Source organism: Ornithodoros turicata, chromosome 2 (assembly GCF_037126465.1).
Source record: "Ornithodoros turicata isolate Travis chromosome 2, ASM3712646v1, whole genome shotgun sequence".
Taxonomy (NCBI): domain Eukaryota; kingdom Metazoa; phylum Arthropoda; class Arachnida; order Ixodida; family Argasidae; genus Ornithodoros; species Ornithodoros turicata.
Window position 1 is genome coordinate 82,822,220 of NC_088202.1, and position 26,870 is coordinate 82,849,089.

General features: G+C 46.2%; 1 protein-coding gene across 1 annotated transcript in view; it reads right to left on the reverse strand.

Moving 5' to 3' along the window:
* Positions 1-26,186, reverse strand: part of LOC135385627 (uncharacterized) — a 236,316-nt gene extending 210,130 nt beyond the window's left edge. The window contains exon 1 of the mRNA XM_064615073.1: positions 25,939-26,186. Coding sequence (XP_064471143.1) covers positions 25,939-26,032 — 94 coding nt within the window. The 5' untranslated portion in view covers positions 26,033-26,186. The remainder of the gene's footprint in view (positions 1-25,938) is intronic.
* Positions 26,187-26,870: the final 684 nt, after the last annotated feature.

Genomic DNA, 26,870 nt, shown 5'->3' on the forward strand with positions numbered 1-26,870 from the left:
CTCAAAAAGTGGGTGGAGCCTCAGGTATAGCCAGGTCCCATTAATGGCCAGACTCCCTTTGGCATACACGGCACTGGTGCTATGCGGTCAAGAGCGCCCCCTGTTAGTACCTAAAAATTCGCTCTCTAATTATTACATTTCTACGCGCTTTTTTCGAATAGCAAAGCAGAATGGTGCGGAATGGTTGATCCCAATCGATGGAGCAATTCAGATATTCGCAGGCCGAATAATAATTTGCAGTGCTTTAATTGCATAGCAATATAAATGAAAAAGATCGTGTAGTCCCCGACAGTCCCGATGGGCCAATAAAGCCACTTGCGGCAGGGGGGTTCCTGATTCGTGTTGTAAAATTGACTTGCATTGTAGGGGAGACGAGGAACTTTACTGCTCTCCTTCTGTAATGTCTTCAGAGGCAGGCCTTAGGTAACTTGGTGCACACATAATGCGAAAATAGAAATAACAATATGAAGGAGCATGCACTGTTTTAACATGGGGGTTTCATCTTGCTTGTGACATGTTTCGGTCATGACAGAAAGTAAGTAAAGTGATGGAGTTATATAATCACCCATTTTACGTGTTTTTTTTTTATTCCTGAATTCTGATCGTGGCAAAAAGCAAATGCACATAGAAAGGGAGAAAAGCAGCGACTGAACAACAATGGGCAGCGTCGTGCTGGCAGTCATGGTCGAAGGACACCTTAAAATATGCATTTCAGTACAGACACGGAGACACACACAGCTCTCGATGTCTATTGATTGTTGTTAAGGGGGACAAAATGTATTATGAACGTAATACACAACCTGTACTCAACACACACTAATTGATTGCTATTGATTGTTAAGGCAAAACGTACTCGTCAATATTTTTGTACGGCGGTGTTTCCCTCATACGTGTGAGATATGCAGCCAAAGCACGCTTTACAGGCAACAGTTTTGATCGAAAATTCGTTCGGTGCACACGGTTTCATCGTCGCACGACACTTCAACTATGGCGGGCTAGAAGGCCATACTTCATTCTAGCCCGCCATACTTCAACTACTCACTGATGCTAATGACACTCACACTGATGCTCGCGGAAAGCGGGGTTTAGGATATTAAACCCGCCAGGAATTCTCTGGTCTGCGTAGGAGTTGCCAAGTGGTCTCATACTACAGATAAGGATGTGAGATGTGAAGATAAGGTATACCCACGTCTGTGCACGTGATGCGAGAATTGCTTACCGGAATAACTTCCGCTGGCACATGACCACGCGCTCATGCGATCAAAATGAGCAACGAGAACGCGTTAACCAAACTCTGCGTCACAAAATAATAGCAAACGTAGCTTCCTCGCGAGTGCTGTTGATTCATGTAGTGATATGCCATTTTATACGTCTACGTGCTGTCCCAATTTACCTACCCCATAAAATTTTATTCCGTAAAATATCTGAGAAATTGAGTAGCTCCTTTAAGGAGCGATGACCACATGGCGCTTTCCTGTCATATCGGTGAGAGGGGGCATATTATGCATTCTTGTTTTACCGACAATTTTGTCCCTCGTCTCTGAAATTTTCATGGAGCCACAGACGAGGACGACAAGAACAGGGCACCACAACGCGCCTGAAGAAATTCACCCATCAAGATTTGGATTTCGCATGGCGTTCAAATCTGTCCTTAAGTTGAGCTCTCTTATACCGACAGTCAGTGGCGATAGAAGACGCTCCTCTACAAAGAAACACATTAACGAGTATGTGACCGCGAACTGTGTGTGATTTATGAGGTCCCATTAACCTATTATAGGCAGAACCTATATTGGGCAAACGGGGCGCTTCTTAAATTGTCGCCAAAGAGAGCACGAGTACAACGCAAAGAATATGGCTGGCGGTCATTTAGAAGCTCACGTGAACAGGCGTGCACTCTAAGAAAGAAGGGGGTGAAAAGGTGGTAACTGCTATAGTTACCACCGGGGTCAGCATAGCATCTGATAAAAGGTGTAGAAGGGTGGTAAAGGCAACTATAATATATCCAAAGTGCTACATAAAGGCGTACGCGCCCCTCGCTCACCGAATCAGAAGCGGTAACCCTATCATTCGTAGGTAGCAGGTAGAACTTTGCAACCTTTTACGCACAACATATGCGACAACTATTACTTCCTAAAAGGTGTAACTGCTCCTATTTCCTAAAAGGTGTAGCTGTTCCACGTTTTTTTTGCCTGCTCCTTCTCCAAGTGTAACTGCTCCACTGCCGCCACCAGTGTGGCAGCACTCCTTTGTTCAGCATCGCACGCATCAGAGGCAGGTTTCGAGACAGATGAGAAGGAGAAATATTTGTAGCTCACTTGAGTTTGTTCATTTTGATTTGACTGACCCTACACTCATACACTCATATAGAGAGAGATGAAAGCTATAAATAAGAAAAGAGAGGGGAAGAAAGGGGGAAACTGAGCTCTCTCATCTCTAAATTAGCCATATGTTTGCTTATCAGTCAGCTCTCCCTGCCGACTTCTATAAAGTGACCGTACTAGGTGTTATGTCTTTTCCTCTCTCTCTGCGCAGTTGACCATCACCATATCGTATTGACTGTCGTTTCTTTTACTAGCATTGGTTAGGCGCTATCTATGGAGCGTTGCTATACAGTCGTTTGGCAGCAATGCCTCAGGTACCAGATTTGTCAGCTCCAATACAGTTGACGGGAAGGTGTCGTAATGCGATTCAAACACGACGACGCCAATTAAAGGTTATGTTCCACTAATGCGAGCATCATACTGTGATCTCAAGGAACCCTCCTTAGACCGTTTTTGATGCTGAGATAACATAGCTCATGTGCGCGCGAATCCTTCCTAAATGTGTTTCTATGTGAATGGTTAGTTCCTGCGTTTAAGTGAGTTGCACCATTTTTGCTTAATGATTTGATTGCTCTACCGAAGGCTCCGCCACGGCCATTCATGCCCACACAACAGCAACAAATACGTGATGTGACAATTAGTGCTGAAGTTTGCTACTGTACGCACCACGTGACAGCATCTGTCTTTATTTCGTGAACGAAGGGGAAGAAACGAAGGGAAGAACCGGACTTCGGATGTGGAATCACAACGTCTACAAACGGACAGTGCGCTGGACTCACACGCAATTATCTCACCTACAAAACAGCTACTTATACGACGTGTGCGTTTTGCTCCCTACCAAGTTAACGCTGCCTTGTCCAAGGGCTTGCATCCGTACGCTCTCTTGCATGCATCTTACAGCGATATTTGTTATTCGCTTACATTATGAGTTCGTCAACAAACAGGTATCGTAGCAAGTATAGAGCATCTCTTAGAATCGCTAGAGCAGAGGGAGTGTCTAAAAACATTAGGTTCATCCCGAAACATGACCTGACGCACGCGTAACCACGGCTACTCCTGCCACTTGTTTCACATTATCTAAAGCTACTATCGAACGCTAGAATAAGTACTATGAAGCGAACGGGATCCATATATTGAAAACAATACACATGACGCGAGCAAGTTGTTAGTTGTCACACAGTGTCATCCTGAAACAACGTATCGACATTCTTACGAAAGAATCGCAATAAATTTTTCCAATAGGAGAGGCACGCACGAAAGAAACGCCATCATCGATCACCTACGAAACTGTTGGTGTCTGCCCTTTCTCTTTTTCGCGCCGCACTTCTACTTGAGTGTTTTTGTTGTGCCGACGCTTTGTTCGCGACACGTGGAATGAAGTGAGCGCGCAACGTATGACGCGCTTAATTTGGCATTGTAATATGTGCGACTATTTCGAGGATGCTATGTGGCTCAGTGGAATGGCAGTCTGTAGCGACATACCGGAATAGTATCATCTAGACGCGAAATGAAAGAACGACAGTGACGGACGCAACAATATGGGATGGTGACAACGAAAACAATGATTTTGTAACATTTTTTCGTTGAAACGTACAAAAAAAAAAGTTTGGGTTGTTATAGACGAAAATTATAACGATACTTTATGGCTTCTCGTGGCGAGACTACTATGATTTAAGATGGGAAAGGTAAACTCGCTGAACTGCCTCACGTGTGATGAAGTGGAGAACACCGAACTCATATTAATTAACTGCTCCAGATACAGTGTCCAACGTAATGACCTCAGAGCCGCCTTGGAAAGACTGGACCACCGTCCTCGAAACTTAGTGGAGCTCCTTGGAGAATGGCCGAGGGATCTTAGACAGCGTGCGACAGCTGCTTTAATCACATTTGTTGTGGACATTGCAGCACCTCTAACTTTTTATACTTACTGATTTTTATTTTCGAGTGCGGCTCCTGTTTTGTTGGAGCCTCCATCTCCATATCTTTTGGTCCAACTCCGACTACTATGATCATGAGCCACGCTACAGGGTCATCTATACTACCTACGGTTGGGTTACTGGATCGCTTGGGGGGGGGGGGGGGAGCGTATCGTTTATTGCAAGAAAGAAAAAAATAAGAAAGAGAGGGCAGTCTGCCTGCCGAGACGGGTGGTAAGTTGCCACAGAGAGAGCGCAAAAATGGCAAGAAATAAAGTGAAACGCAAAAAAATACGGGCCACACCATCAAGACACACGACACATAGCGATGATACGTTCAGTGCAAAGTTCGGTGGATCGCCTGGGCGTCGGATTACTGACTCATGATCACGTCCGCTGAGACAATGCTTTCCGCCCCAGGAGACGGAGCAGGAGCAAAACTGACTGAATATGATCCATCTCCCAAATCCAAGCACGCAAAGGTCTCAGCTACATGCACGGAGTATTGGGGACAACTCACAAGCGAGTACAAGGAGCACAAAGAAACAACACGGATCCGCTTCCCATCCACTACTTTCCACCTCAAAGACAACCGCGAGGCTCGAAAACAGCAGCGATTATCTCCGGGCGCTTAAGGTTCGCAATCGACGCCCTCTATGACAGAGCTGGCATTAGCAGCATGCGCAAAGATTGCCTAAACTTTTTGATGGGTGAACAAGTAGGATATGCTAAACGATATTGAGGAATGGAAACATCCAAGTCACACGCCTCACGTAAATTGCGACAACTGCGAATAAAGTGTCGTTGTAGTGATACAAATAAACATGTGCGCACGTACATATGTAGAAGAGCGATCTGAAACTGGGAGTATCACCCGCTTATTAGTGGTCAGCCATTAGTAGAGATAGTAATGCCAGCCATTAGTGTTCATAAGAGATAAACTTTCCCAACTCGCCGTCGGGAATCTTAAGATTAATTAAAAGCGCGCACTAAGCCTCCCCATGGTGGTACATATGCTACCGCGGCAGGCGATAGGTAATGGCCTAATGGCTAGTGATGATTGCAGCGTCTGACTTGCAAAGCGGAATGCTAAAAGGGATCCTGTTTAAAAGGAAACTAAAGCGTTTAAGCATTTATATGGCACAGTTGGTTGCGTTCGCATCAAGTTATAGTCGTGTTCAAGCTAAGAACGTTATTGCGTGTGCATCTTTTTCGCCCTATATGTAACCATCAGAATGCAACATAGTCTTTGAAATGTTGTATTTGTAACTTCTTCGGGTCGCACTCGCGTTTGCAAAGTCATTTTCGCAGTTCTGTGCAGTGAGAGTATATTATGACGTTCTCCTACAGCGCAACATAGTTTCGACTAAGGTTGAAGTACACATTCGTTAAAGTCAATGTCTGTCAGCCGATGCAGATCAGACGAGGCCGCTATATAGGCAGAGGTACGAATGTCGACGACAGTTTCTTCGTCGCCATTTGTGTTTATTTATCCCACTTACTTCTGTTCCTAGAAATTCCCGAGTGACAGTAAAGGAAGAAAAAAAGGTACACTTTTTCCGACTGAGGATTTAGTAACTATTTCTCTGACACCGTTTCAGCAGTGTGGATAACGGTTCCAGCATGGTAAATAGAAAGTTCTTAATTGATCGAGCCCTTTGCCTCATTAGGAGCCACAAACACAAGGATAGTGGAAGAGGTTCCCGGGTAATGCGGCGTTTTCGAACATGACAATAATAATGGCACCGTGATGTTACACGTGAGGTTTGTCTGCCTCGTGCGGGGACCCAACGTGACGGCGGAAGCGAAAGCTCAGCACATGTCTTTGACGAGATACACAGTTGTTTTATGGCCCATTTTGAAGCGAGAAGCGACGAGAAGCGTGCGTATGGCCATGTTGTATTCCCGCATCCCCGCTTGTTAGCCTTCATACATTGAGATCCACAAGGATACCTTGCCACTGACAGGAGTTGATGACTGTACGCATGACCAGCGCTGACCCTGTGATGTGCCCCCCCCCCCACACACACACACAGTTTCTAGAAGCGCTGTCTAAATATTACACAATATAAAAAAACGTGTATTCTGCATCTTTAGATGCGAGCATATGACCGGTAATTTATTTTGGGGCGTAAAAGTTCTACACCTGGAAAGTCTAACTGAAAAAAAAAGGTAAAATGGCGAAAAGTGATTTAGAAAAGTTATGCTCTAAATTCAAGAGTGACAAACTCACCCTGCACCCTGCCGTCCGGATCCTTCTTTGGGTAAGGTGCCCAGGGCGGCCGCCCGTCTCACATTACATCAGAACTGTTAGGGCTTTCAAAAGTTCGAGACTCAACTAGCACAACGAATAGAGCTCAACAGTTTTACTTTTGCAATGTGTATTTTCGAATTGTGGGGAGGAGTGAGTGCGTGGGGTTTTTGTGATGAGGTACTTCAACCAAAGCCGCCACTGGTTGGGAAGTAAGATTCCCTATAGAAGCATATACTATTCTCAAACCCTTATTGTTCGCGAGCCCTTAGTTTTCGCGAATTTTAAGGACACTAGACAACAAGATTTGACACTTCGTAAACTTTTCGCATCTTCACTGTTGGTTGTACAGATTATTGGTAAGGTTTAGCATCGTTCGTCACCTCATCATCAGGACACATCTCATCCTGCCCATTGTGCCTTGGGGTAGTGGGCCGCACCTTATGTGGAGAATTTCCCCATTCATCACCATTAATTTATCTGTTGTTGTTGTACAGATTATTGGTAAGCGTTACAAACGGGCAATGCTGCCTTTTTTTTTTATGAAACGTACTACAGGGAAATCTCGGGCTTACTACGAAGTAAGCCAATTAAGTCGAGGTTTAGCGTCCGGAATCCGCGAGATTTAGTGGACACGAATATGTGCCCTGTGCCCGATTTGCGAAAAAGTGATGTCGCGAAATGAAAGTGTGCTACAATACTAAAAAGGGAATACCTTTCCTTATGTTATAAAAGAGTACTACAACTCACTCTCTCTCATGCTTTTTTTTTTTGTCTCTACCGTGTAGCATGTGTTGTCAGCTCTAGTAGTATACGAGTGGGTTAAGATGTCCCGCTCGTTATTAGTAGCCAAAGTCGTGCTGAAGACTGGGAGGTGGTGGGTTCGAATTCTACCACCGCCGCTGCTGCATGAGGTTTTCCCTGGGTTTTCCGAAGACTTTCTAGACGAATGTCGGCACAGTTCCCCCTGAAGCCGGTCCAGGACGCATACTTACCCCCTTTCCCCACTCCTTCCTGCTATCCTCTCTCCATCTGTCCACTTCTGTACGCCACAGCCATAGTTGCTTCGTGGCGCTAACACAGAATAAAAAATAATCTAGTAGTATCAGGCACCATCTGGAGTACAATGCCTTAACGCTGGTGCAAGTGCTGCCATCGCAATATGGAGGCTTGGTATCGGGAGTCGCAGACATTCCGAACACATGATTAGTTTTCAGCTAGGCACCGTTCTCGTGGCTGCAAAGGTAGTGTTAGTTCCACCAGCCTAGGGAACAAGTCAGAGAATCTCACGGCTTGTGTGTAGAGGCTCATCAAACGGCAGCAGATGCGAGAGAGTAAGAAGAGAAAAGCCTAAGAGCAAGAGCAAGAAGATGATATCCTTGACACGGATGACGATCTGACTAGCTTGCAGACTACCCACCTAGTTAGTGGATGAGAAGCCTCAAGGAAACTAACTTTCCATGTGGCCTGACTTAGCACCTGCACTGAATTTTGGAGAAATAAAGCCTGACAAGGAAGGCGTCATCATCCCGACATAGCAACGCTCGTGCCTCTACTTGGCTCCTTGCGTTCTTGTACAGGGCTCTTCCAGAAAGGGAGCGAACACATGCCCACGGAACATAATCATATTCCGCAATATCCTTCGTATTCGTGCACTTCAACGCAAATGAGAAAGGAAACGGATGACTCGCGATGACGAGATATCGATTGGTGTATCGAGTTTATCGAGAAGAATCGAGAATCAATTTGTGGGCGCATGACGGCATTACGCCTCCAAGTCACAAGTAGTGTTGGGATCCGGGATATCCCGAATGCAAAAATCCCGGGATTCCCGACTGTTTTTCACGTCTCGAAATCCCAGGATTTCGTGTTTCCCCTGTCTCGTGTCCCCTTCTTATGAACCAGCTAGTCTGCACCCTTTCACTGTTATCGATTATTCTAGAACTCGCTCTGAATGACGATTCTTCGTCCTTAGCTCCCTCTCAGACAGTCTAAGAGCGTAAGCGTCTAATTTCATATTTTGCGGTGCAGGTAGGCAGGGTTTCTCTTACTCCTTCTCGGGCGCTCCGAGATTCGTGTTCCCGGAGCAGCTATAAAACGGCACTTGGACGCTTGAACACGCTCGCTGTGCTGCTGTTTCTCCCTTTCTTTTTTTTTTTTTTCTGCTCTCTCTGCTCTGCTGCCACCCCACTTCCTGCGTTCTCTTTCTTCGCTTTCGTGGGGGTGGCGGAGTACGATACCCCTTTTTCGTGCTCCCTCAAAAAGATGGGGCGTGAAGAGCGCGTACGAAACTCGGAATACAAGCGTAACCACTTAACGGTAGGAGTGTCAAACACTCGAGCACCTGAGCAGCAACTTAACGCGCCCATTGTCGACGCCTGTAGGCCGGTTTCACCAATGCTGGTTAACGTTGAACGGAGGTCAAGGGTCGCTAAAATTTGAAGTTAACACTCTATTCTTTTCTACAAACGTTAGTTAATGACGTGATGAATGCTTCAGTGACAATAACTCCCTTTAGCGAAGCAGAGTTAAGGGTTAAATTCAAGTTAAGGGGCCGTTGATATAGGTTCAAATGTTAATCGGCGTTGGTGAAACCGGACCTGTGACACGCGCCGATGCTTCCTGCGTTGCTTTAATGACTTGAGAGGCATTGGTGACGTTGGACCGTCGTTATAGGGGCGCCCACGTGAACAGCTGTACAAAGAAGAAAAGAAAAAAGTGTTTTCGAAAACCAGGCTTTCCCTTCACATTAAGATGCCAGGGGTATTCACTTCCTGTTGCTTGGTAAGTCTTGGAACTTCAGTGATTCAGTTTTGGAAGTCGAATTTTTGTTTCGTATTCGGTGACAGCATGGAAAAAAAAAAAAATGAAAATCGGTGGTCGTTATGCGTGACAATTGCGAATAAAAACGAGTCTTTCATTTGAGGAGAACATAAAACAGGCTTTATCAGTTTTTTTTAATAAAAGGTATCGCAAATTAAAAACGAATGTTTCGATTAACACGTAGTGACAGAATGCCAGGTAGTCGGACACAAAACAGAATCATTCGAATAACTACACAAAGGCACTATACGCCTGCGATGCGTTACTATGTGTGCCCTTTCTATTTCAGATAAATCCCGGAATCCCGTCTCGGTATCCCGGGATTAGTCGGGGGAAATTCAGAAATCCCGGGACTGTAAAAGTGACCCGGGATCCCAACAGTAGTCACAAAGTTTGCTTATACACTGGATCATGTTGCGAATAACCTCGTCGAGGACGACGCACTTAGAGCACATTTTCGCTCCTTTAAAGCAAACACCCGAAATATTCACATTAAGAAAGCATCTGGATCGGGTTTCCGGTCTGCCTATATAGCGTCCGTGATCTTCTCTTCAGCCCCACTCTCAGTGTGCGGACTACACTATTCGCTGGCGGAAATACGCCTCTGTGACTGTAGCTCTTGTGTTACCTCGGTGTATAGTTGCCCCTTACAAAAAATAACTGACTGTTACTCCGTTTCAAGAATTTAATGCAGCTCCGATAAAGATTGTAAGCACTGCGCACGTCGAAATCCCGTACAGGCCATGGTGTCAAGTTGAAACATCTCACGTCCGCATGGGTGACAACTATGGTTATCATTTGGAAGTCAAACATAGAGGCGGCCTTTTGCGACCCACTCGATAATCCATGTGGAAAGAAACATTGATGTATGAAACCAACCGAAGTGAGCCAATATTTGCTAACGCGGATCAGAGTGTCGCACACTGTTTCCCCTTAGCGTTATGGGGGCGCATTTGTTTGTACTAACTACAATACAGGCGAAGTGGTGGGAAACAGTATGTTGCGACGCAAAAAGCTCGTGGGTGTGCACGCCACATGTAACGCGTAAAGTAGCGCGACTAAGGGAGGGTTATTTACGATGTACACGTGTGTGCTGTAGATATCGGCGGGGGGCGCTGAATGCACTACTACCTTCCGTTGAACACTTAGAAGAGAAGCGTAAAACATGCGTGAAACCGAAATTGTGAATTCTGGCTGCTGGCAGGTCGAATCATGCTGGCTTCAATGTGAGAAAACAACCGCTTTTGTCATTCAGGAAGTACTCCAAAAGCTGATATGATGGCTGAGCTTAAAAAGCATTGATATTGTTGATATGTTGTCTTCCTTAACATTACTTTGATGCACTAAATTGTATATTATATCGCTTTTTGGGGGGAGGGGGGACTGGGGATATATTAGGCCCCAGTGTTGGGGGTAATAAATTATGATACTTTATCTTTTTATATTTTTGGCACGTAGCGTTTCTATAAGTCACTGTGTCCTACACTGTATCCTTTGCAAGAAAGCAAAAAAAAAGCAACTTATAGGCAAGCATCTGCCACTCAAGGTGACTGAGTACCATGCGGGAGGATTGAAGTTCTAAAGATAAATCACTTTGAATATTCTACGATGTACATCATTCAGAAAGCGGACGGGCAGCGGGCGGCGCCAACGAGAAATGGAAAGCCCTCCGAGGCATGCGTTGAGGGATAACAGCGTGTGACAGCCACGTTCATCAACGTCATCTGCCCTGTTCCCCGAAGATTCCGTCACGCCTTTTCCGCGCGACGCGTTTTCTCGCAACAGGACAAATGCGTCGAGGCGGAATAGAACATGCACGTAAGTTAAGCCGGTCTGGCAGTAGACGGATGCTGGTAATAGAGAGTTTTAGTATATCGTACGCTGTCGCCTTTGTGTACGTAAGGGATAGCGTTGATGATTCTGCGCACGCCCATGACAGAAAGAGAGCCTCGCGCAGTGCGCAGGACCGCCAACGCTATCCCTTACGTACGTAAAAGTGATAGCGTACGATATACTAAAACTCTCTAATGAGAAGATAATTTCCTGCGACATAGCCGAATACGCGTCTTCTGCCTTCGGAAGCTTTAGACAAAGTGGTGTTGAGACACACTTAAAATATGTGTGTCGTCCGTTAAAATTGTGTCGTCCTCTTCATTCCTCGCGTTGTTTGTGTATTGCTCAGGCTCAAGCAAATATTGCCCCTTTCCGCAGTACACCAGCTTGTTTGCACACCTCTAATTTGTTCTTAAAATCAATCACTTAGCAAGCATTGCTACTTACTAGACCATGTCATCCTATCCGTGACTACCGTGGCAGACGTAGTATAATTGGGAGCAGATTTACACGTAAGGTGAGTCAGACTATATTCGTCTGACGACATGCTGCACGTGCCACACGGTAGGATTGTGGATCACTTCGACGTACGCATAAGGGTAGTGCAGAAAGGCATCATCGCACTTGCTTTTCGGAATACCATCATTACTGGGTGCAATTCGGGGAACACTGAGCACGCTTCCGCTGAGCAGAAGTAGTGAACATGATGGAAAGTAATTGTTCTGAGGCTGGAATATGTAAAGGGACAAACACAGCACAAACCTCAAGCTGTCTGGGGACATGAACAGTTTCATGAACAGTGGAGACATAAGCATGCACAGAAATAGGGAGTTTCAGTGCATTGTATGCGATCGCCTTTGCGTACGTAAGGGAGAGCTTTGGTGGTTCTGCACACGCGCAAAACATAAAGACAGCTTCGCTCAGTGCGCAGAACCACCACGCCATCCCTTACGTACGCAAAGGCGATGGCGTACGATGCGCTAAACCTCAATAATGCAGAGTTTTAGTACATCGTACACCATCGCCTTTGCGTACGTATAGGATAGCGTTGGTGGTTCTGCGCACTGCGCGAAGCTCCCTTTCTGTTATGGGTGTGCGCATAACCACCAACGCTATCCCTTACGTACGCAAAGGCGATCGCTTGCGATGTACTAAAGCTCTCTAATATCTAGTTCACCAGTGTTAGTTATGTAGCAGTAGTTATGTAGTTAACCTGTATGTAGTTAGCCATTAACCAGTTCGAGCGAACACGGCGTGAGTAGTATTAGTTGTAAAGCAGAATCAAAGGTCTTCGAGTCATTGAAATTTTCACCTCCTCTGGCTCGTAAGCAGCTGTTCTAGCTAGTCTTTATACCAGCGGTTCTCCACAAACGATACTCTTAAAGTCCAGTTCTCATATACGACAACGGCGCACGGCAACAGCAACGGTGACGTGCCGTTGCCGCCGCCGTGCGTGTTGCCGTCGCTCCACCTCGCCGTGCTGCCGTGTTCACGTGATATCGAACATCACGAGCCGCGGCGAGCAAAGATGGATTTCCACGTGTTCTCCTTGCACGTGTTCTCTGTGTATCTTTAAAATCAGGATGCGACAAATCATACAAATAAGGAAACCTTCTCACAAGTTCAATTAATTTCTCGGCATCAAGCTGAAAAGACGCCATCTTCATTGGTGCGGGCCGTTCATTGGTTGGATGTGATGTGGGCGGGACCACGGCACGGCAGAAGTTGAGCGTGGCTCAACTTCCTTTTGCCGTGAGACGGTGGCCAGAACGGCGCCATTACGGCGTCGGAATGACACAATTTGCCGTGCCGTTCGCCGTTGCCGTGCGCCGTTGTCGTATGTGAGAACTAGGCTTAAATCCTCTGCAGAGATATTTACAGAGTCATACTTGTAGTAAATGACCTAAGCCTTCTTTTTTTTCTACGTCTATCTATCATGCATTAAACGGGAATTTCATTATACCAGAATCTGGCTTGAAGCAAGAAACAATTACGAAGTAGATTGGATTGATCTGACGAATTTGTGTAAGTAATGCTTAGAATACTGCGTGTAGCGTTAACAAACATGCATTACTGACATGAACTCAGATTTACCTCTTTTGGCTTTATGAAGTATGAAGTGCCGCTGTTATAAACTACGATACACTATATACTACGCTGCACTATATGACTATATATGCACTATGATACACTATAAAATAAGATACACAAATGTAGTCGTCCACTGCAATACTCCAACCTCTCCTCTGATAGAGACCCAGCACACGCATTACCTAATAGCGCTTCGTCAATATAACCGATCATCACCATTGCCGCTTATGAGCAAAACACTCTATTTTCGTGGTAGTCGGCCTTCCAAATCGACCCAACCTGCCGATTACGTAGAAGCTGGTAGATTGTATTCCGGTCGCACTCATCTGCGTAGCTTTATCGGTTCATTGTGATAGCAGTGGCATTATCAATGGTTCGCACGGACTGAGAGAGAGAGAGAGAGAAGCTTTGCTTCAATTTCTAGGGTGTACCGTGCGACGTCCATATATACTACCACGTCGACAGCGGGAAAAGGCTCGTCAAAACCTTATGAGGTGTAGGCGGTTCATGTGCAGTTCTGGTTTGTTGCAGAGGCCCTTGAAGTGCATCGCTTCGGATGTACTGCTTGCGACATACTTGTCTGGAATCTCCAGCCCGTGGCGGAGCGGTCCCCTATCAGCGGTGTCGCGCCCAAAGCCCGTACCATTATCGCCTCCGAGGGGAAATCGTGTTTCACAAATCACCACCAACAGGGGGAGATCATCTGTGGTACATGGGCGTCGTCTGCTAACATAGGGGAGAAAGAATGCTGGCAGACGACAAGACGACTCACTAGGCGCTCGACTATCACAGATGATCTCTCCCGATTGGTGGCGCTGTGTGAAACACGGCCTCCCCTCGAAAGCGATAATGGTATGGGTCCTCCGCGCGCGACACCGCCCGGTGTTGCCAAATTTGGGGAAAAGTCGCTAAATTTAGCGGATTTCGAGATCTGTCTAGCGACAAAATTTTGTATTTGGGATTAGCGGATTTTTTGGTGACTTTCTGATATGTTCAGCGACTTTTTAGCGACACAAATATTCCTTCATGAAGTTAGGAAGAATCGTGATTTTCCTGTCACATTTCGGTGGACGACAAGCTCTGTCGAAGAATAATATGAAATCGCGCCATCTTTTGCCGGCCGTAATTGCTCTAGGGCCAATCCCATGTCACGGTGTTGCCATGTTTCCATGTTGCCATGTTGCCATACCACGTTTCGTTACTGCTCTTCGCAGTGCTAGTTTCTTTGAGCTGTTGCCAGTTTGCACCTTTTCTGACGAGTAGCGTGGACTAGACGCAAGTGCTTTCCAAAATGCCTCCTAAGTAAGACCAGAAGTATCGCAAGAGCTTGGTGATGCTGCCAGTATTCAAGGGATAGCTTTGTCCAGTCAAAGACTGTGGCAAAAGGGCCCTGTGCATCTATTGCAAGTGTGAAATTTATGCGAGGTTGTCAGACATAAAAAAAAAAAAAAGCATAGAAGGTCGCGAAAAGACGAGAAGGCATCGGAACCTTCTGCAAGCAATAAACAAACCACGTTCGGTGCCTCCGATGACAAAACCAGAAAACCGTTTTGCAGAAGATATTCAATTTCTTTTACTTTCTCTCATTCTTATCCACTCAGACCCATTTTTTCATGTCCTCTCTTGGCCATCTAGCACGCTCATTCGCTGACACATCCTGGTTGATCTGTCACCACATTGTTTCACAACGTGCAACGAACAAAAAGGGCACAGTAGCGGCAGCGACTTTTTTAGCGACTTCCAGTTTCGATTTTAGCGACTTTTAGCGACTTTTCGGGACGCCACTAGCGACTTCCTGCGAATGATATTTGGTGTGACGCCTCCCGGTTTTGGAGCAGACGGAGCACAAAGGGATGGGAAACGCTAACGTGGGCACCCGCAGAGGCAGAGAGACTCAGCACAAAAGAAACAACAAACATTTAATGTGGCAAATGCGATACACGATATAGACGATAAAAATGCTCAGACAGATCTACTATGGCGTTCCCTAACCTAAAGAGGACCTCGGCACGGTGACCAAGTCAGTGCTTTCACCGAGTGCGTCGTCTCTCGTCACACAGCGATGAATCCTGGATTCGGGGCGAGATTCACGTCCGAAGCGTAGGGGCCGATGACTGGCTGAAGCGAGGATCCCGGCGTCGACAAAAGATGAGATGCTTCTCCAAGAATTCTCAGTCCTGGGTTATGACGTCCTTCGAATTACGGGGCGGTGGCCGATTCAGGAGAAAACTACAGCAACTTACTGGCCGCTGAACCTCGGTTCTGGCGATCAGTCGCAGCGTTCTCTATGCTTCCTTTCCGTGTCCGAACCAGCCGCCCACTGCCACTTCCTTCGTTTTCGCGGGCTTTTCTTTTTGCTCTTTATTTTTAGACACTCTTCGCGGACGCTATGTTGAAACCGGACACCGGGAGCACCCGAAAACATGTGGCCGAACGTTTGCCGGACGAGTCCTCATGGCCCCCTTGGCACTGCAACTTCGCGCAAGGCGGGTCGTATCGTGTTACAGTTGCCTCCCTCGGGAAAGCCATTTCACTTCTCCCAGAAGCAAATCCTCAAACCGTCACATTGGCAACACTGCACCGCCGACAAGGAACTGCTCCTGGAGATTCCAGACAAGTATGTCGCTAGCAGCACACCAAACCGTGCGTGGCCTGAGCGTTTTCGCTTCGATTATTACAGAAGTTCTTAGGACCAAATATAAGACCGATTTCACGCAAACTATCCAATACGCTGGCAGTGATTTGATAACGCACACTAGAACCCCGGAGGAGCTGCGGGAAAAGCGCTGCATGAATTATCAGCATGAAAGACAAGCGTCGGAAGCTTTATTTGAGGGTATAATACACGGATAGTAATTTGAGGAAAATATAATCGCGACGTCCTTCAGGTGACGGTTACTTGCATGCATTTGATTAAACCATATACTTTGAGGATGGCGTGCACTGTGGTGCGAAGCCATAATTCACTATCAACTTCGCTGCTGCTTTGCGCTGAAGAAAGTTCTACTTCGTGTTTGAGATGCAGTGCAAGAGAACGGTAAAATACCAGTACTGCTACCGAGATACAATAGCCGCTACGTGGCTGATTATGATGGGGATGCTTGCCGCGCCGCTGCTGCCAGGGAATCGAAGGTTACGCTGCTGCGCGAGCAGCACAGAAGCATCTTGCAACACCTACCAGGGATAGCATCCGCAGTGCGGAATGACAATTAGACGTAGATCATGCTCTCCCCCCCCCCCCCTCATTGCTGCTTTGGTAAGAAGCACCAGAATGAGGTACATGTTTCAGTGGCGAGAACACAGTAGTACAAATCAAGTACAAACCAAACAGGCATGCCACTTTCCGACTGTGTAGTGGACACACGCTTGGGACCTTTCAAAAACACATCGAAGTCGCTTGTCAATTTTTGCCTTGTTCACTAAGGACAGGATTTGACCTGGTTAGAATCCTTCCGAACTCGCGCACAGTATGTAAGAGTTAATAGTTATGATGCCATAAACAGGTATGGACTGAAATCACCTTGCACCTCCGTTGATGAGTATCACTGCTGACATTTTTCATTGTATCACAATTGCACTCTAAAAATAGAACTTCACCGCATAGCACACTCAGTGCCAACCATTGCCACAAACGATAGACTCACCGCTTCTGATTCGAAGATAGAGGGAGGCGTACGCCTTTTTGCGTCAATTATTATTTTTTCAAATTGACACCATAAAGGCATACGCTTCCCTCTCTCTTCGAGTCAGAAGCGATAACCCTATCACTGATTTGTGGCAATGGTTCGCGCAGAGCGTGCTATACTGTGAAGTTGTGTTTTTAAAGTGTGGTCGCCACTGCACTAGAGTGTGGTGTTTAGAGTGCGGATACCACTTCACCCAGCAGTGCTTTGCTTTGAGGGTACTCACACATAAATAAATAGACGAGGCACGTGACTCATAAAAAGCCCATATGTCACACTTCTCGGGTTTCCATGTCTCATATAACTCGCTGATGTTGCATCAAGTTGCTTAAACAGAAACTTCGCTTCCTGACATCGTCGAAATAAGTTTGTTTGGCAGGAGCATGGACTCCAAACAACTTTCTGCAAGCCCTTTCGCTCGAAATCGATATTTCCAATATTTCGAATATTTCCGAAGTTATTCGTATTTTGTCGTGACAGACGGCAGCGGACTCGCACGTACACGGAAGAGAAAGCGGAGAGTTTCCTAATCGGCTCCACAGTGACGTTTCGGTCACGTGTCAGCCTCCACTCCCACACCCCTTTTTCGCGTCATTCTTTGCAGCAGGCACACTCTTAAAAATGAACTTCACCACATAGCACGCACCTAGCCAACCATCACCCCGAATGACAACGTTCTCGCCCTAGATTTGTTGAAAACGGGAGGAGGAGCCTATTTTGTGCCATTATGCACGGCACAAAATAGGCTCCTCCTCCCGTTTTCAACAAATCAGGGGCGATAACGTTGTCATTCAGGATGGTGGTTGGCTAGGAGCGTGCTATGTGGTGAAGTTCATTTTTAAGAGTGCAGAAGAGAACGAAGCGAAGCGCCATGGGAGGGGGGGGGGTATACGTTTATTTAGAAAACAAGAAAGGAAACGTACTGCCAAGGGACATGTCCTAAACCTAACGTCGTCGCGCGTGGATAACACTACCGTCAGTGCAGGTGTCTACGGAGGGGTGGCAAAAGGACACCTTTCTGGGGGAATAAGCCGTTCGTTCTCGTATTACTGAGGAGGGAGGAAAAATTACAGACGACCACGGAAGGTGTTACGATTTCTAGCGGAGGCTGTTAGCCACTTTTGCTGACGCTGACGTTGTTTTCGTTTGTTTGTTTGTAAGGGAAAAAAAAGGAGGAGTCGTTGTGTTTGTTTTCTTTCTGTGGAACGGATTCGATGTGCTACAACTCCCGAATGTGTGATTTCTTTCAATTCCGTGTTAGCGCCTCAAACCAACCGTAGATATGTGGACGGATGGAGAGAGGACAGCAGGAAGGAGTGGGGAGAAATGGTTTGATGTGCGTCCTGCACTGACTTCAAGGGGAACTGTGCGGTCATTCGTCTGGGAAGTCTGCCACAAAACCCAGGGAAAACCTTAGACAGTACAGCCGGTGGTGGATTCAAACCAAATCTTACGCACGACCTTGGCTACCACCGACGAGCGGACGATTTTTACCAATTCGGCCGTGCCACTGATCGCTCAGTGTGGCTGCACATAGCGCGTCTCACGCGATGTCGCCCACATCGTCTGGTCGAGGCCCATGTCGACCTATGGTCGGGTTTGCGGCTGGGCCGCACGCGAATCATGTACGGTCACAGCACAGAGACCACCCTGCTGCAATGCTGTCGCATTTCATACGCGTTTGGCAGTGCACCAAAGAGTGCAATTATTATTTTTTGTGTGATTAATTACTGGAAGAAAACTCCGAAGCAAGGAAGAGGCGTACATAGCTAGGACAACAACGTCTCTTCGTACGTCTTTTCCTTGTCTCGTGGTTCCCTTCCGTCATGTGCAACCAGCTAGCCCACATCTCATCTCTCCTTCTGGGTGAACTATGATCAATTTCGTGTTTGTTTACCTTTTTGTTTTTCTCATTTTTGTTTTCGTTTGTATTTCTTTGTATTTTTTTCCCTTTCTTTACTGGGAGTAGCATGCCGCCGTAGCGCAGGCTACCCTTTCCCTCCTATTTTTTATATAATAAATATATCCGCCCCCTAATCTCTCCTTCAAGATTATTAAAGACATGATCCCTTAATGCCGTATTTGCCTCCACACCTGAATACACACAGGAGTTCATAACAGCTGCTTGCTAGTATCACATAGAGCGTATACTTCATCGTGCGGGTCCGTAGTAATCAAACAGATAGCGAGTTGAGTCGAGACCAGACCTTCGCACACAACCTTTTCGAAGCAAGAGCGTTAACAACTCTGCCGCTTAACCAAATTATCCGCGCAACGGTCGCAGAAGGGTGCGAGTCGCCAATTATAGGAGGATGCCGTTGAGCGTGTTGTCAGCTCTATGAAATGGAGCGAGTATTCACCAACTTCAGTCGTGCAGTCGAGAGCCCGTGCACGTGACTTCTCTTCGAAAATATAATGTAACGTAATTTTGGATTACGTAATCGTAACTGGAGAAAAAATAAGTGCCTGAAGGTTCGGTAGATTTCGAGGCTGCAACTGAGGCACGTAAACACGAAGCAATCACCTCCTGTCCAAATTGCACATTTGCGGTACGACGTCTCCTGTTATGCTTTCCGTTAAACATTTGCTGTAGCTTTCCAAAAAATCGAGCTCACATTTTCCATGGAATGATGCTACGTGAGCAGACCGATGAATTTTTCGACGCTCCCAATCTTCTAGGAAATTTTAACTACACAATGTGTACCTTTTCGTAGCCGGTTGCGCTTTATTCCAACATCTAGCACGGGGAGAACTACGTTATGGTAACTGAACTACTAGAACAGATGCATAACGCTGTATGCCTACTTCATCAACTCTCGGCGTAAATACGACTCGAGGAGCGCGTGAGTTTCGAGCTTTCGGGTCGAGCTTCGACAACCGTAGATATTACCTAAAGCGTTGAATAAATCCACAAGTATCTACTCTCCCTCTTTTCATGATATGAACTCGATCAATTTCGTTCGCTTCTTTTTCCTTTCGAATATATAGCATTAAATCACAGAGAGAGGGTGTGTCGCACGTAGGCGTTGTTTCGAACACAGTGAGTTCTGATATCGCAGCTGCATAGTTATCATTCTTTCACCTTATCTGACGATTTACCTTATGCGCTGTCGAAGTAAAAAAAAAATGTTTACATCTTGTTGCTGCAACTGCGCTTTGTAGCCTTCATCCCTTGTCTTTTCTAAGCGTGCTGCAGTACCCGGCCCAAAGTGGAATCTCTCCGTATTCTTCTTTTTCGAACCAAGCAACCAACATTGTCTTTATCCCGAAAGCAGTCAGTTCCCCTTAGAATATTCGCAGGGAGAAACAATTGCGGCGACATCGTATGCAAATGGGTTTTCAGAAGCAATGCGTATAGGGTAAGCCATAGTTTTGGTGGCTTTCGTGATGACAAAATGAAATTCTCGAGACACCGAACCCTTCGCTTAGATATGAAATTTCCCTTCTTGTAGTGGAAGTATCATGGATCAAGCACGATGGTGAAACCTATTTTTACCTTTATTCCCGTATAAAAACAGTGGAATACAGATATTTACCTCAAAACTTGCTGTCATATTCCGTGGTGGTTCATTGAAAAAGTTGACTGCGAAATAACAAAAAAAGAAAAAAAAGAAGAGAAACGGGGAGGGGAAAGAGAGAGGAAGAGAAGTCACCCCCGCCGGAGCGATTTTCATTCTCCACGTTAGCATCTTAACATTTGCGTCATTCGTACAATAGTACGTTTTTTGTCGTGTGTGTTGGGTGTTTACTATTTGCTGCATTACTGTTACTGTAACCAATATGAGCTGCTGTATGCGTATTCCTAAAACGGAACTTAACCCCATAGCACGCTCCTAGCCAATCATCATCCCGAATGACCATAATCGTTCTCTCCCCTGATTTGTTGAAAACGAGTGGCTTACGCTTTTTCGTTTCTTTCTTTTTTTTTCTTTCTTGTGACACTTGTGCAGTTACGTGAATTGTCGCAAGAGAGGCGTACGACCCGCACTTACCACAAATCAGAACCGTGTTATGCGGTGAAGTTAAGTTTTAAGAGTCCGTGATGCTTCCAGTGCTTTCCGAAACATCGTGGATCAACAGAATGGAACAGTGGAGGAGTGTCTGGCCCATAATAGGGGCTCCCTGACCCGAAACCCCACAAGCCAAACACCTAACATCGTTCTTCCTACTCGCCAAACCTAACCTGGGCATCACGTAGTCACTATAGTGAGAGATGGAATTCTAGGGGTTCGGGTGACGCTAGGAGGAGAACGAGGAGAAGGTATCATACCTACAACGAAAGCAGAGATGGGTGAGTATGCACGGTAACGGTGTCGTACCATACACTGTGCATCATGGTACCAACTACCCCGTATACGTACAGTGCTAAGCTAATAAAAGCCTAGCGAAAGGACGTTACGTTACCATGGTCTACTATACCCAGTCAGAAAATTCTGTCCTACGGATCTCCATCGGATATACTTTCACGGAGATACGGACATCCGCAGAATAACGAAATTCCTCCAGTGGAGATACTACGGAGATCCACTTGGCCGGGCTTCGAACTTCCTACGAACGTGCACTTTGCGGACGTAAGCAGGAGATACGGACAGAAACAGGAGCTCTCTGGGATGTAGCATGTATCTCGGGCGCGTGTTACTTTGTTATTTTTCAAAAGTCAGTATACGCTTTGTAGTAAAATATAAAGCGTGCTTCCACCATTTTTTTATCATCTGCCACCGTCGCCGCTCCTTTCACTTTCTGTTGCTCCGCTTTGCATCCCATGAGGGAAAATCAGCGCGGCGTTTCAAAAAACTAAATAAAAATAAATAAAAATAAAAAGAAAAGAAAGAAGAAACAGTAACAAGAGATTGGGCCAGGCCTCCACAGCTCCCCGCATTTGCGGCGGTAGAAAAATAAAAACACGTCACAGTCACGTGGTATTACATCGTCAGGCATCATGACGGATGCCCATTGGCCAAAGGAGGATGCGCTCTCCGGGATTGGTTGATAAAGTTTCGAAATATCTGACAGCTCAGTTTTCGCGGGCAGTCTGGGCAGTCGGCCAGGCGGGCAGCTCCAAGCAAGGTCGCTGCGTCTCCGCGGCTCGCCGATGTCGGTTGACCACAACGACCAAAGAGGAAGTGTACGCGCGGGTTTGTTTGTGAGCTATAGTGACTCTGGCCATGTACTGATCTCCGATAAAGTGTCAACCTACGGACATTCTTGCCGGGTCGGAACTGGAATGCTTGGTGAGCTGGCGCCTGAGGAACACTTTCGAGTGCTGTCGCATTTTCAAGTACAGTGACTAAGCAGAGAGAGTTCGTACGACAAAAGTATTTCCCGTGACTGTGTGACCTACGGTACATCGCCAGAATGAGAAGATGCTCATCTGTGAAACTCACGCACTCGTGGACTTCGCTCGCCTCCAGAAGTAGACTGGATGTGTGCTTTGCAAGTTCGAACTTGGTTTGGTTACTGTCTATTCAAGGAACGAAACGTCCTGTACTCACGGTGAATATATTAGTCAAACATTTGAGTTTATACGTTGCATCAATAAATGTGTATTTCGCCTATCAAAAATGTCTTAGTTATTTTGGAATAACGGGCGCCAGGTATAAAAACCAGTAGAAGTCAATGGCAGCCAGGGCCGGCCGAAAGCCGAGCCAAACTGAGAGGTTGCTGATTGGTTGGCTGCTAGGCATCACGACGCATTTTCATTGGTCGTATGTCCAGTGTTGCCTGAATTATCTCAAACTATGGGCTCTATGGGGAGCTGTGGGCGCCTGATTGGGCCACTCAGCCGAAATGCTTTGGAAATGAAGTTGCATTCACTTCCAAACAGGGAACAGACACTGTACATTGGTGTTCTCGCGAGCTTCTACACATTCGAGAGCCCTGTTCGCCCGTGAGTCGAAATGAAGGGTGAGCTGTTAAAGTTTAATTCGATTGCGTGCACAAACAACCGCGAAATGAGAAATTGTTTGGCGAATTAAGTCGGCGTAGAGGTAATGTCTCTGTTTCTTACTCATGTAGCTTGAGAAAGTGAGTTGGTTCATGGAAAGTCGAATTTCTGCAGTGCTACATCGTCCCGCGTTTCTCTCTCTCTTCAAATACATGATCCGTACAGCATCCCATCACGGAGCTGATTCGGACAATCCGTGAAACGGCCGCAACAGGACCTCCTGCGGATATACGGCTACGGATATCCTTCGACAAATATCCGAGGAGAGTCCCACGGAGGTCAGTTTTCGGATATGGACATTGGGATCTATTTCGGACGTCCGTAGGAGATAGTGTTCTGTCTGGGTAGCGGCCATGCCATTTGCACCCATTCCCAGTATCGCCATGCCGAGACTGACGGTGGCGCTAGTCATCTACTCGCTTATTTCTTCTTCACTCGCTATAATGTCTTATACTCAAGCTTACGTTAGGACTTTCGCACAATCTGTGCATGTGCTACGAAACATTGATTCTGATGATCAATTTTGATCATTTCCATGCGTTTCGAAACACGCGTGCCGTCGCTGCCGTCTGCTATATACCGTTATGTGTCCGCTTCTGCACGTTCAATATTCAAATTTCCAATCTGCTGTGCAATCACAATGCATATCCCGCAGGCCGATGCGTATAGCGCCCATACCGGATCGTGCGGACGGTATTCTGTATTGGACTTGCTGATTATGACATGGTCCTTGCACTGCACAGGACAAATAAAATTATTCCTTCATAGTCACGTTTGCGCCTGTCTCTTGTTGTGCACAGAGGTTAAAACATCCTGCGAGGCATTATGCGAGATGACTTGGGGGGGGGGGGACTACACATATTTGGGACGACATCGTTTCGAGCACACCTTTGGAGACAGGGGTGCTATAGACGCGGTATCGCTAAGCGACAGCGAGAGATAGGGAATACTCAAACTCGCTTCACCTTCCCGCCTGTAAAATTCGCGTGTTTGTGAACGTACCATTATCGTGCGCTGAAATCCCTCTGTACATTCCAGTAAGTGTTGAACGCCCCTTTTGCGAACACAGACGTAACAGCTGCGTAGCACCCTTAACACGCCCGCAAACTATTTAAAAGACTCACTGGTAATGTACCTCGATGAACCCATTATTAAAACACTCAGAGGGCTGCGCTGTTGCTACTCCATGTTTCGATGTAAGAGCCCGAAAACCCTTCCATTAAGAATGGGATAGAACAAAGGGTACACGTTGTCGCGATGTTGAGACATTGACGCAACATCTCTTTGCGCCTTCAGATAGAAATGTCTAACGGTAGAGACAATATATGGAGTTTGAATGTTGACATCCAATGCTTGCTTATAAATGCGTGCGGAAAGATGCCTTGTGTCACTGAACACTTGCAGTTTCATGTGCTGCACATCTTATTTGCAAAGTATGGATTCGCACACCTGGTTTGCACATGACAGGCGCAGAGAACAGGGAACGTACGCTGCGTGCAAAATACAAGACAACACGGCGGTCTTTTTGCACTTTTCGCGTCTAAATGTCCTTTCCTTCTATATGGCACACACCTCTTGGCATAAGTTTCACACCATATGGGAAAGTCTTTTCTAAAACACCCTTCTAAATGCTGTGTTCTACAAAAAGCACAATTTCGAAGTGCGTATCAAGTGGTGTATTGCATTGAAAGCACTATTTCATATAGTACTTTCCCAACACCTTCTTCAGCACCATTGTTTTTAGTTGAGCACGCAGAATAACAAATGTATTTATATACAAAAAACACCTCTTTTATACGCGTAAAATACTGTGAAGCTGTACGAGGGGGGGGGGATATGTGTATTACGAAAAAAAAGAAAAGGAAAGATCAGCCAGACGGAGGTCGGCTTGCTATTCCAAAAAAAGGAAAGGGGGAAGAAAGGAAAAGGAAAAGAAGGAAAGAAAAGAAAAGGAAGAGAAAAAGAACAAGAAGAAAAGGAAAGGAAAAAGGAAGAACGCAAAACTAAAACTGAAAAATCACACACACGGTCACACAGCCACAAGGTGTTGACAAGATTCGAAGCGTGGAGGCTGTACCAGGAAAGATAAAAAGACAAAGCACAGAGCGCAGGTAGAGCACAGTTCACGTGAATGCAAAGTGCTTGGTCGCGCTTACATACATGTATTCAATTCTGGTGACAGATAAATTAAACGAATAAAAACACTGGAAAGCCGCGTTATTCAATTTAACTTCATTTGCGAGTTACACTCCAGCCATTTCGAAACTACCGGTTGCTATGCAAACTTCCACATCTTTTTTTACCTGATTGTCATTCACTTCTTTTTACTTGATTCAATAGTGCAACGATAATATTTCGACACACAAGAAACTGAGAAACACGAGACGAAGAAGCTGAAATTCAAGTTTAACCCTGCAACCAACTCGTAAAATAGCTTCACGCCAACGCATTATGCGCGCTCGCTTTTTTAAACGATCAGCTATAATTACACCTGCCGTTAATCTGACTATCTAGAGCCACAAAATCAACGCAACTGGCAGAAATTCTGTCGCCGTATTGATTTGTAATTCCTGTAGAGAGATCCCTCTGATATGTTTAGCGTAGTTGGCGTTACTTACAAGTTGTATGTAACGCAAACATCATGAACATGACTAGCATGCGTTGTGAGTTACAACGCATGCTAGCCATGTTTATCATCTTCCTATGGAAGGCAACTCCACGATTGAGAAGCAAGATCTGATATGAGTTAGCAGATACTTCAATCGTAAACATGTCCGCAATTCCGGAGACTTCGGAACATCATGGTCTTGTAGAGTATACTGTTACCTACGTGACACTTTCGCTTCCACTCGCGAGATCCAACGCAACGCAGTGCGTCCGCACACCAGCACCTTCCCTGTGTGTCACGAGAGCGTAGGCTCTAATTTTCAGGATGTCATTTTCAGCTGGCTATAGGAGCCGAAAGATGCACGCACAAAGCCGTCAACTCGCAGCAATGTACGTGGAACTGATAGCGTGACGCCAGGGTCTGAGTGGCCCGTACTGGAAACGAAGGGGTTCAGAAGGGAGAGCTTACCGGGCGCGGCCGTAGTTGTGTTGCTGCTCTCATGTCCCACGACGATTGGCCACAGAAGCCAGCAGGCCTGCGCTAACACCAGCACAAGTTTCATGTCTTGTCGTTGATTGCAGAGGTATCTCACATCCGCATCGCTACGGGTAGTGCAGCCACTACACTGTAAACGGTAGTGCGCAAACTTATGCAGAAAACACACAAGCGCCAGAAACTGCGATCGAGGTCCGCGGCTGGGGTAGTTCAGGAACCGGACGCTAGGGGTTTGGGACTGCGACGCTCATGGCGGGCATTCCCGGGAAGGCACATCCATGAATCGATTGTTTCGGGTCAATGCTGCCATCGCGGTGCCTAGTGGGCATGCTCAAGAAGGGATGCTTTGGTGGGGTGTTGCAAGATGGAGCTGTTAACCTCATTCAGAACGAACTGTTTTCCACTATTGACGCTCCAACGCTTGGTTTTAGTTAATTATGTTATTCTACATGCATTGAGAAGCTTAGACTTCATGTTGTGCTGGGGTACACTGGCTTCAATAAAACTAAGGTTAACAGCTCTCCTGCTGTAGCCCGCAATTGAGACTGTGTTCTGATAGTCACTGGAATTAAAGTGTATTCAAATAACATTCAACGTTAGTAATCGTCAAATTGTTGTGACTTATGGCAGATGAATCCACGACAATACTAAATGAGTGCGCGAACATTCGTTTTCTTTCGACCATGCATTTGCACAACGAATCTCAAGAAGATGTACACTCAAGGGAGTACATTCTTGATGAGATCGATCTCGCCAAAACATCACGCAAAAGCGCCACAAAAGCTGTCCTAAACCGATACAGCGAAAAAAAATGCCGTTTCCGGCCTGCTGTTTCATGCAGCCCCATCAAACTTTGCACATTGAATAGAAATGACGTTTCACGTGTGCCTTTGATATTCTACGGT